The 10,575-nt window shown below is 40.2% G+C and overlaps 1 protein-coding gene across 4 annotated transcripts in view; it reads left to right on the top strand.

Annotated features, from left to right (window-relative positions):
- The window catches only part of LOC130583002 (lamin-L(III)-like), a 15,264-nt gene extending 4,936 nt beyond the window's left edge, over positions 1–10,328 (top strand). Inside the window, exons 2-13 of one of the 4 annotated variants that reach the window (XR_008966388.1) lie at positions 330–486; positions 1,218–1,343; positions 2,265–2,435; positions 3,367–3,492; positions 3,612–3,832; positions 4,497–4,722; positions 5,480–5,587; positions 6,423–6,539; positions 6,635–6,739; positions 6,869–6,939; positions 8,193–8,224; positions 8,773–8,790. Coding sequence is in view for 3 of the 4 variants with exons in the window: in XM_057382031.1 (XP_057238014.1) it covers positions 330–486; positions 1,218–1,343; positions 2,265–2,435; positions 3,367–3,492; positions 3,612–3,832; positions 4,497–4,722; positions 5,480–5,587; positions 6,423–6,539; positions 6,635–6,739; positions 8,193–8,224; positions 8,773–8,845 (1,462 nt within the window). In the remaining variant the exon portion in view is untranslated. Of the gene's footprint in view, positions 1–329; positions 487–1,217; positions 1,344–2,264; positions 2,436–3,366; positions 3,493–3,611; positions 3,833–4,496; positions 4,723–5,479; positions 5,588–6,422; positions 6,540–6,634; positions 6,740–6,868; positions 6,940–8,192; positions 8,225–8,772 lie in introns of all 4 variants that reach the window. The other 3 variants (XM_057382031.1, XM_057382033.1, XM_057382034.1) reach the window with 3 other exon arrangements.
- The last annotated feature ends 247 nt before the right edge of the window (positions 10,329–10,575 follow it).

Below are 10,575 nucleotides of genomic sequence, written 5' to 3'. Positions count from 1 at the left end.
GCTTGTCCCGCTCCGTTCTTTCAGTGTCACCCTCCTCCCCGTGGAGCCGCGGGTTTGCGCTGTCCCTTCCCGCTCCTGTTGGGAATGCCGTGGAAAATAGCTGGCTTCCGCATGGGCTTCGCTCAGAACGAGCTGGAAAATGGGTCAGGAATSTCTCTGCTATAACAAATGATGCTTGTTGGAGGGCCCCGTCTGGTTTGTTTTGTGTTCCACCGTGAGCCTGACTAACCTCTTCTGTTTTTAACCACACACCCCTTTAAAGGGACACACGTTGAAAACAATCTCTCCCTCACCAACTGCACTTAACAGTGTAAAACTCTCACTTGTAGGAATTCAAAAAAGGAAAGTGACTTAAACGTGGCCCAGGCTCGTCTGAGAGACCTCGATGCGCAGCTAAATGCAAAGGAAGCTGACTTAGCAACAGCCCTGAATGAGAACCGGACTTTGGAGAATGAGCTCCGTGAATTAAAGGATCAAGTACTCAGTGTAAGGCTTGCTGTTGGAATCTAAACTTTGCTTTTGCTCCTGCAGTTTTGCTTGTTTTCCTCCAATTACTTATTGATACTTAAAAGCAGAGAAAGCCCATTGAATATGGCAGTGATGGGCAGACAAAAAGATTTCCACAGTCATGCTGAAAGCAAATGCCACTGATGGTGGTTTGCTTAAAACTTCCATCTGCTGCAGGTGCCTTTAATTGTAGGTCCTTATGATCTAATGCTTCTTGTTCTGAAGTCAAAGCAAGGTGAAATGTACTGCTATAGTCTCTGTAGCATTCTCTAACACATCAGGGAAGTATATAATATTGGAAGTGTGTAAGACTTAGTCAACATAGGCTGCATTTGGACGATTTTATTCATTGTCAAAAAATTATATAGAATTTACGAAGAAGTTTAGAATAATTATAGTTGTAAAGGAGGAATATATATGGATAGTACAATTGATTCACCAGGTATCTACTTTGAGGAGTCAAGTTTAGCTGGTGGGATTAAGGACTGTTCTGTATTTGCCTTGTGGGAAATCTGGTCTACATAACAATTAAACAGAAGTCTATATGTTGCTGATATTCTGGATCACACTGAAATAGAGTAATCCACTGCACTCAACCARTGTATTTTGATTGCTGTGGGAATGAAATTGAACGGTCTGTAACAAATTGGCTGCCCTAATTTGAAAAAATACCTCTTAGTTTTGCTAACCCTTCTGCCTGTCTTTTCTAGCTGAATCTGTCACTGGAGGATACTAACAAGCATCTCCACAGTGAAATGCTGAGGAGGGTGGACCTAGAAAATCACATGAAAAGTTTACAGGAAGAAATGACGTTCCAGAAGCGCCTTCATGAAGATGTATGTTTTARCTTATTAACAAGGAATCTTTTTAGGTGTCTATGATCCCTGGATGCACTTAAAGCCCATCTTAACATTGCTTTTGTGTAAAAAAGTAACTTAGCAACCTACGGCAGCCCATCAGCTAATAAAATCCCCCTAGCTAGGGAGGCTCCAAGTACACAACCTCCTGTTAACTGGGATAGTACCAATAGCTATCTGGAGTATAAGAATTTTCTTAGGCTGCTCTTTTAAAGATAACTTTAAATCCCAACATGTTACTTTGTGTAAGTGAAAGTACATATATTAGTTACTGTTAAATGATTCCAGATGTTTACTTGAAGCCTAAAGTAACTGAAGAAGTTAAATCTCTTTTAAGAAACGTGTTCCCAACTTGTTCCCAACTTCCTTAACACTTCTCAGAGGTGTCTGGTAACCTTTGTGACAGAAGTCAGTACTTACAACTAAATGAATAGTTTACCTATGACTGTAAACCAGCTTCCTTCTCACTGGCAGGAATCAAAAAGTGCGTGGTTTAAGTGGTAGAGAATTCTAATTTCTCTAACCAAGTATTATTAGTTTTTGAATWAAACAAGAATAGGTGAAATAACAGTGCTGAAAGAAACTGAAGTGTATATKCATGTGTTCTAAGGTAAAAAAACCACCAAACAGCCAACCAGAATCTACCTAGTTCAAAGAATTAGTCTTACAAATTAAATATTTACTACATTTATTAGTTGGAGCAATGTGAGGTRGAAAAACAATAGTGATGCAGCACTGTGAATGAATAAGACAATGAATAAGATATGTGTAAAGATGAATTACTGTGTATTCAATGATAAATCTGCTTCAATAGTGAAGGACTTGTAAAGCTGATACACTAAATCTAGTTTCAAACTGTATTGGCTTGTTTATTCTCTGAKAAATTTCTTCTTCTCCTAGGAGCTCAGGGAGACAAAAAGAGTACATGAGGGCAGGATAGCAGAAGTAGAATCCGGCCGGCAAAGAGAATTTGAGAGTAAGCTCTCAGATGCTCTGCAGGRGCTCAGGAAACAACATGAAGAACAAATTCAAGGATACAAAGAGGAGATGGAGCGAACATTCAGTGCAAAGGTGAGTTTGCAAAAGATGACARTAAAAGAAAGCTGAAGTTCTTTGCACCTTGACATAATTAAGGTCACAGGCAYAGACAGATGACTGATGGAGCCCTTGCATTCACTGCAGAGCTTCTTGGCRCTGAACTAGTTCTAAGAACTAAGTTCTTAGGGAATTTCAAAGCAGTGTCAAATTTGACAGTAGGATTTCTGCAAATGTTTGATCCTAAACAAAACTGATTCAAGCATAAATACACCGAGTGATTAGRAAAAGTTGATCATATTTCAGACTTCTGACAGATTCAGGACCAAGGTGTGTTATGTTTGTATTAAGCTATTTCAGTCTTGAATAAAACCTAGCTTTTCCTACRCACCTACTTGTATGTCAACTCAGGGAATTCCTTTAGATGCTTGTGGTTCTGTTTCCACTGGAAATTCTCTAAGTGCTTCTTGTGGGAGCACTTTGTCCTTTCTTCTCAAGATTGAGCTATTTGTAGAGCAATTCAGTGGAGCTGTTTTGGAGCTACTTATAATGATGCAGGAACTAATTAATAATAGATCTTTTGGGGAAGACTGATAATAATTTGATTTGTACACCCAATATCCTGCAGCCCTATGCTTTGACAAGCAGCTTCTAAAGATATTCTCCATTGGTCTTCTGGAGAGTCAATTTACTTAAGTATACAAAGTCCTCATGCATCACTAATTGAAATATCCTAATCCAGCAATTCTCACTATCTGATTATGGCTGTCATTTTCTGCCATAAATGTCACACTTGTGTAAACCTTCCTGGAAAGCAATACAAAACTTTCCGGCCTGGACTTACTGGTACCTACACATTTCAGTAAAAAATAACTATTACCAGGTGTAGCAGGTAACAATTATTTGGTTTTCCTTCCTTATTTAAAATGGTTAATACAACTCATTACTAACAGTGATTTATCCCCAGATGGAGAATGCCCAGCAAGCTGCAGCAAGAAACAATGAGTTTGCCATTGCTGCTCGGGAGGAGCTGATGGAAACACAGAAGAGAGTTGATRCTCTGGTATCTCAAATTAATCAGTATCAAAGCCAGGTGCTGTATTTTTTGTATAATCTTATTATTATTTTAATTTACTCTCAATTTAAAATATTGGCCTCTTCTCTCTAATCTTCACTTATGATTTGTTTTTTCCCTCATCCCCTTAATTTTAGAATCTTGCTTTGGAGAGCAGAATAAAGGAGCTACAGAACTTGCTGGATTATGATCGTGATCTCCATCGAAGGCGTATGGCTGAAAAGGAGGAAGAAATGGCACAAGCTCAGAAACAGGCACAAGCACAGCTGGAAGAGTATGAGCATCTCTTGGATGTGAAGCTGGCTCTAGATTTGGAAATAAATGCATACAGAAAGATGTTGGAAGGAGAGGAACAAAGGTAGGCTATAACAAGATCTTCATTATGAGAACTTGCTCCATCCAAGACCTCTGCACCAATGGTTTATCCTTCAGAATGTGGAGGAGACAAGAAACAAACATTAGGTACACCATTAGTGCAGTAATTCAGTCAATGAAGAGTCATCTTCTGTAAATGGTATTTATATCCCACATCTACCTCATGGCGTAGTGAAAGGAAGTAACTTCATAAACACGGCTGATAAAATTCAAAGGCCTATTAAACATTCCTCAGCTCTCTAAGTTGTGTGCTACATCTTGGAAATATATCAAAGAGCACTCAAATTCCATGAATGAAACTGGGAACTTGGATCAACTCCTGTCTATGCAGACATGGTATCTTTCGTGTCTGGTGAGAACATGAACTCTCAGTACATGCTAAGAAGGGTCAAAAGCTTAAAATTACTTTGAATGAAGTTTGTGTCTATTGAGACTTCTCTTATCAGTATAGGCTTGCTCTGAACTCTGGGGCTGGGGCTGTCTTCCAAACTTAGCTACTCTTGCCAAGAAAAGTAAATTTTTGTGTTGAAGACCCCATGGAAAGCTTGGATGTAGGAAGCTATTAGGTTTGGATATAGGGGGAGGGTAGGAGTGAGAAGAAACAGAGCAAGTCAGATCTTCAGTGAATTTATCTTACTCTCTTCTAGGCTAAAGCTGTCGCCCAGTCCATCTGCCCACAGCACAGCAACTCAGGCAGCAAGTCAGGGGCGACGGTTCCTGCATGGCAAGAAAAGGAAACTCAAAGAAGCCAAAAAGAGGGAGCACAGTGCTGCATTTAAGACTATTCAGCATGTTTCAGCTACTGGAAATATATCTATTGAAGAGATCGATGCAGATGGGAAATTTGTCAGGCTTAAAAACCATTCTGATGAGGTACTTTCATTTTCAAGTCTGCATTGCAAAGTATGACTGCTTGGAGATTGCCTTAGCTCAGTGACAGACTAGAGACTGACCTTTTGGTACTGCAGGTGTTCTGTTCCCAGGGCTGCCTGGGAGCTAAAGGCAGTTCTATTATGCAGAAATCGAACACCTTCAGCTGTTTGTCATCAGATTCAGGCCAGCACTATACAACTATTGCTTATCCTTGGTGAGCTAGGTAGGGTGCTTTAGTAAATTGGACAAASATAGCTTCTTATTAGTCAAAAATAATTAAAACAACTAAAAGGTTGAATGGAGTTGATATCYAATCCATGCAGAGGGTTTATCTGAACAATTAGCTAGTTCTTTGACTAGTTTAGTTTGCAAATCCAGCACTATTAGAATTCATCAGCAGGACTTCAAAACACGTGGCTTGGGGTTTAGCCACGTCAGCCCACAGTGAAGCTTCAAGCTTCAAGTTGGTAGGTGGCCATGGCAAACTTCACTCATCAGAGTCTCCCTGGTAAAGAGCATCATGACCCCCCTTTAATTGAAGGTAAGAACAAGTGTGGCTTAATTTGTGGGACTAAGATTAATCCTAAAGTATAGGAGGCTTTAATGGAAATGTGGCTGCTTCCTCAAGATTGTCAGATACTWGTATGCTACAGCAGTGAGATTAAAWCTGGCCCRTGGGTCTGGGTCTGGAAAGAACCTTGTGTTTGAATTATATGGTGTTGGTCTGTAAAGCTGAGAGAAATGTCTTGTACCACAGGATCAACCTCTACATGGYTGGGTGTTGAGACGGCGTATTGGAACTGTGGCAGATGTTACTTACAAGTTTCCTTCACGGTTCACTCTTCAGGCAGGCCAAGTAGTTACAGTAGGTATTGGGTTTGTAAAACAGTAGGTATTGGGTTTGTAAAACTCAGAGATCTGTTCTTACATTAGATATCCGTAGAGATTCCTGTTATATGGAAAACTAGACAAGTACTGCAAGTGTCTAAAGAACTAAAGTTCTTATTTTGTGCAGAGATGTATGTGGGGAAAAATCCTTGCAGCAACTTGATCYGAAATGCTAATTAAATTTTCTTTAAAGCCTGGACTGAATTTATATTATCYCAGAATGGAGTGTGCTCTAACTGGAAACAGAATCATTGTATCCTGTTTTTTTCTTAGGGTTTCCCATACTCCTTTGACTTGATAAAAGTTGTGCAGATTCCCACTCCTGCTAAAATCTTTAGTCTACTCCAGCTCAGGTAGTACTAAGCTAAATACTAGCTCTAGAATCATACTCTATGTACATGTAGATGGTGATGGAAGAACGGACTCTACATTTGCTACTCCAAAGTGTGGAGGAGTTTGTTCAGTAGATGTGAGTGACCCCAGGCGAGAGGCTCTGTACACACAAACTGCTGCTCTGTGCATGTCTGTGACTGTGGCTTGGCTCTGTGACTCCAATGTTCTGCATGGCCAAGCAGGACTAAGTGGGACATGTTAACAGCTTTTTCTGCACTGTTTCAGTCTTCAGCTAGAAAAACTTAACCACCACTCTTGGTAGTTCTGAAAAGAACTAACTTGCCAGGGATTAGAGTGGTTCCGTTTCTGCTAGTGGACTTCTTTTGTATTAAAATATCAAGATTATTACATGTGTTAGACTGAATCCTAATCTCACTACAGAAAAGATTCTTCAGAMGCTCACTCTAAATCTGTTGCAGATCTGGGGTGCAGCTGCTGGTGTAAGCCCAGGTCCTTGTGATCTGGTCTGGAAGTCTCAGAAGTCTTGGGGAACTGGGGATAATATTGGTGTTACGCTTATCACAGATGGCGGTGAGGTAAGTGAGTAATAAAAAGCTTCTGCTATCCTAATGCAGATCTTGCTTGTGTCTGATTGCTGAGGGGCCTTGGTGCTAATTCAATTGTATCCTAGGAACTCGCRGAGAGGAAGATAATGCTTGTACCCAGAGGAGAGGAAAGTGAGGAAGATGATGATTATGAAGAAATAACTGGAAGTGAAGCAGAGTTTGTATCTCAGGTAAGCTGCCTACAGTTTAAATATATGCTGTCAGCAGAGTCATTCAATGGCCAGCTCTCCTTACTAAATGAAAATACACTTCAAGTACTMTTCATATCCCACAACTCTTAATGTTTTTCTTGATGTCAGACCAAAAGAAGAAGAAAAAAGAAATGTTGTTTGGTTTCATGATAGTGGTTCCTGTGAGCATCCTTAAGCAGGTGAGATGGTGAGAATCATGCTTGTCACCTCATAGTGAACTTGCTTCATCAGTAGTGCTGCAGTCCCTTGTCCCAYGTAGGACCTAGCTTGCATGGCTTTGCATTGGAAATGCAACTGAAGTTTTGCGTATTCTCTGAGTATGATCAAACAGTAGCATTAATTATTTGATACCTTATTACTGACACTGAAAAATACAGCCTTTAATGTCTTTTTCATCTAAATAGCTGACTGTGAATTAACATAAAAGCTGTTAGCCAAAGAACAGAATGCAAAGGTAACTATTCCTTGTGTCCTGGCTTGCTTTTAAGATKACTTCAGTGTTAATTTAAGGTCAATATACTTACAAACTTTTGGCTACAAACTTACATGTTTATAATACTGTGTGAGACTCCAGCCCCTTAAACTGGCTTTTGACTGACCATAATATAAGTCTGAGCTGATGCATATTGGATGCTCCTACTGTATTTTGATACAATAGYAGTCAGCTCTCATTGATTGCTGAAATGGTTAAACCAACTAATACAAGGGCTTTAAGTTGGTCATAACCAAACAATTTCAGACTGTACTTGACTGAGGTTGGTTTGTGTCTTGACCTGAAATAGCACTGTCCCCTTTGCTGGTACAAACTCCACAGCCTGAGAGCAAGGGGATCTCTGGCTAAAAACTCTGTCCTTCCTGCTGCAACATGTCCAGCTACCACAGCTCTCCCTAAAACTGATCTTACACAGTTACAAGGAGCACTTGTATCTTACTGCACTAGGTGTTAAAGTTCCCACCACCATTTCCTGGATATTTTCATAATGTATCTGTCYGAAAACTAACTTTAAAAGTACCCTACTACTGTATTTCTGAATAAAACCTACAGGCAGTTACTGCCTGCCACTAATTTTTTTTTTTGGCTTTTCACACACAAAATGTGGGTAAATATCTGTTACTACAATACCATGTGGCTTAAAGGATGCTTATCAGTCTCCTGACTTGCATGCACATTCTTGTAATACTTTCAGTCTCTCACTGAAGGATGGTGAGACCCTGTTAAACAGGCTATGAGAAGGGCTGTAATGCTGTTCTGCCCTTTGGGCTCSCAGTGGTAGGAGTTTCTTTTCATATTCAGAATAGGGCCTCTCCTCAACAGTGGCTTCTTTTTATTTTAGAAGGCATTTTTTTGAGTTCACTAATGTGGYTTGTTTGGTAATCAATGATGAAAAGCAAAAGTAACTTTTCTCCTTACACTTCTAATCTGTTTTATCAGCAACTTTACAATACAGTTGTGTGGCATTTATGGTAAGAATCAATTCTAATACTTCCAATCAAATTTCAATGCCATTCCTGTTTGCTGAAATCCTATCAAACTTCTGACATTAGTACCTATAGGCTTCTGCTGCATTGGTGCTACTGAAATGGCTGTTTAGTAAACAAAAGTTAACTTGTTGCATGCAGTAAAACAATGGCAAGAATGCATGCTGGGCTTTAAAGGAAGGCAGGCTTTCCATGCTTTATTGCTTCTGCTTTAACCATCCTAACGAGAGCAGCATGTATCTGCATGCCACTGAAGTTCTGCTGCTTGGGAACTGAGATAGGGATGAGTAGTTTGGCCTTTCAYTAAGGAAAGCACAGCTCAGGTATTGCATGGACTCAAATTCTTAAAGGCTTGTGTAGTGCAGTTCATGTACTGCCTCTCTTGAAAATCTGCTTTGCTTTATTAATAACTAAATCTACAAAGTGCTAAAAACCGTACCTGCTTCCTTGAGGCTCAAATAGGTAACCAGCAAGAAATACTCAGTTTGCAGAGATGCTAATTAACCTAATGTTTTTATGTTTTCTCTCTGCAGCAAAATGAAGATCCTAGCTGTTCTGTCATGTAATGTGGACAATCATCTAAAAACACCTCTCAGTCCCAGGTGACACAGACCATATAAGTTCKGCTATCTGTAATATCTGGAACTTGGAATTCACATATCCTATCTGATGTCTTTGTAAGAAGCCTTGTCCATAACATGATGGAATTTCCTGCCTTCTGATACTGGACCGTGGCCTTGGATTCACTGATACAGAGAGCAGTACAAGTACAAGCTCCATGTGAAGTGACTTTTCTTTTTACTTTTACACAAGGATCTGGTTTCCATGACCTGCTGAAACAGAGGAGGGTACAGAGTTTACAAAGCTTCTAAACATGTGTCCTAGAAGGATGTTAAATACTTGACAATGAACATGAGGCTGCCTCAGCTTTCTCAGTATTCTGGCATGGTGTTTCTCCAAAGGTAATTTTTAAGTCTCAGTGGGAAACATGGGACCCATCACACTCTTGCATCTTAAGCAAGTCGGAAGTAAAACTTTACCTGGAAGAGTGATGAGTGTCTGTAATGTTTCCTGCTCAGATCCTGATGCAGAAATACATGAAACTGCTCTAGCTCATCTCCTAGATGAAACACTTTAAAAGCAAGTTGTAATAAATATTCCTGCCTGTTACTAAATGTACTGTTTCTCTATTCTAGCACCTGAACATCCTGCAGTTTCAGTATTGTATATTCCTAGATRCAGGGTATCACAGCAGCCTTAGCTTGGACAGATGTATCCTGTAAATGTGAAATGGCATCTCATTCTGACAGAGCAGGTAAACTGTGACTGTGACTCGTGCTGCTGGCACTGTTTGAATGTCCCAACAGCAGCTTTCTAAGGGGCTAGAAGGAAAAATATACTAAATCAAAACTAGAAGGCACCAACCATAGTGCCAAATGCATCAAACTGGCTGTTCTTGGAGCCTTCTGTGCTAGACCCCCATGCAGGGATATGTGTGTCTAACAGTAAACCAGGGGCAATGCTGTTCATGGGCAATCCCCTYTGGTGGCTCTGTGCTCTGTGCAAAGCCTGTCCTGTACCCCTCAGGAGGTGCACTTGGTGACACTGCAGTCCTTCTGTGTCCCCAGCACAYTGCTCCCCTGCTGGCCTGGGGCAAAGGAGGGGCTTGGAGCCACACACGGCAAAGCTGCAGCTCAGAGCAGGAGGGGAGGGAGCAGCAGAGCCTGCAATTTATCTCAGTGCTGGAATAGCGTTTGACTGTCTTTAACCTTGCCAAAGTGTTCAGTTCCAGATTCAAGAGCTGCTTTGTGTTAGGATGCTGGTGTTAAGGTGAGGTTTTCCTTAGGGTAGCCTAAACTCTTMCATTATTTAAAAGTTCTAATTTTGAGCCATCAAACATAGATGCTGGTTTAATACTAGGATTTTAGCAGATACAAATTCTTGTTCCACCTCAAATAGAAATAGCTGCTGCTCTAACTTTGCTGTATTTATCTTGATTTCTTAAAACTTTTGTAACTATTAAAGATATTTTTCATGTATATAAAAGCAGTCTTGGATTTAAATATTTGCAGATAAAATAATAAAGGTCTCTCTGTTCAATGATTTCTGTTGAGTGGTTCAAAAGACTCCRATGTAATAAAACTGGTGCCTTTAGGGACTGCAGAGTGCAGGAACCTTCAGAAATGCACTCTGCCCTACAGTTATATATATGTTACTTAGTTTGACTAGAGCTGAATTGCTCTGAGCTTGATTTAAGAGGAATCTTCAGTAGACAGCTTGCCCATAAAGAATTCAGCTCTCTTCCCTTCAGTTTGTCTTGGATGGAGAGCAGTTAG

Source organism: Malurus melanocephalus, unplaced genomic scaffold, assembly GCF_030028575.1.
Source record: "Malurus melanocephalus ecotype Western Australia unplaced genomic scaffold, MMel_1.1 scaffold_547, whole genome shotgun sequence".
In the NCBI taxonomy this organism is placed as follows: domain Eukaryota; kingdom Metazoa; phylum Chordata; class Aves; order Passeriformes; family Maluridae; genus Malurus; species Malurus melanocephalus.
The sequence above is the reverse complement of the archived record's forward strand: the minus strand, read 5'-3'. Positions and strand labels throughout refer to the sequence as shown.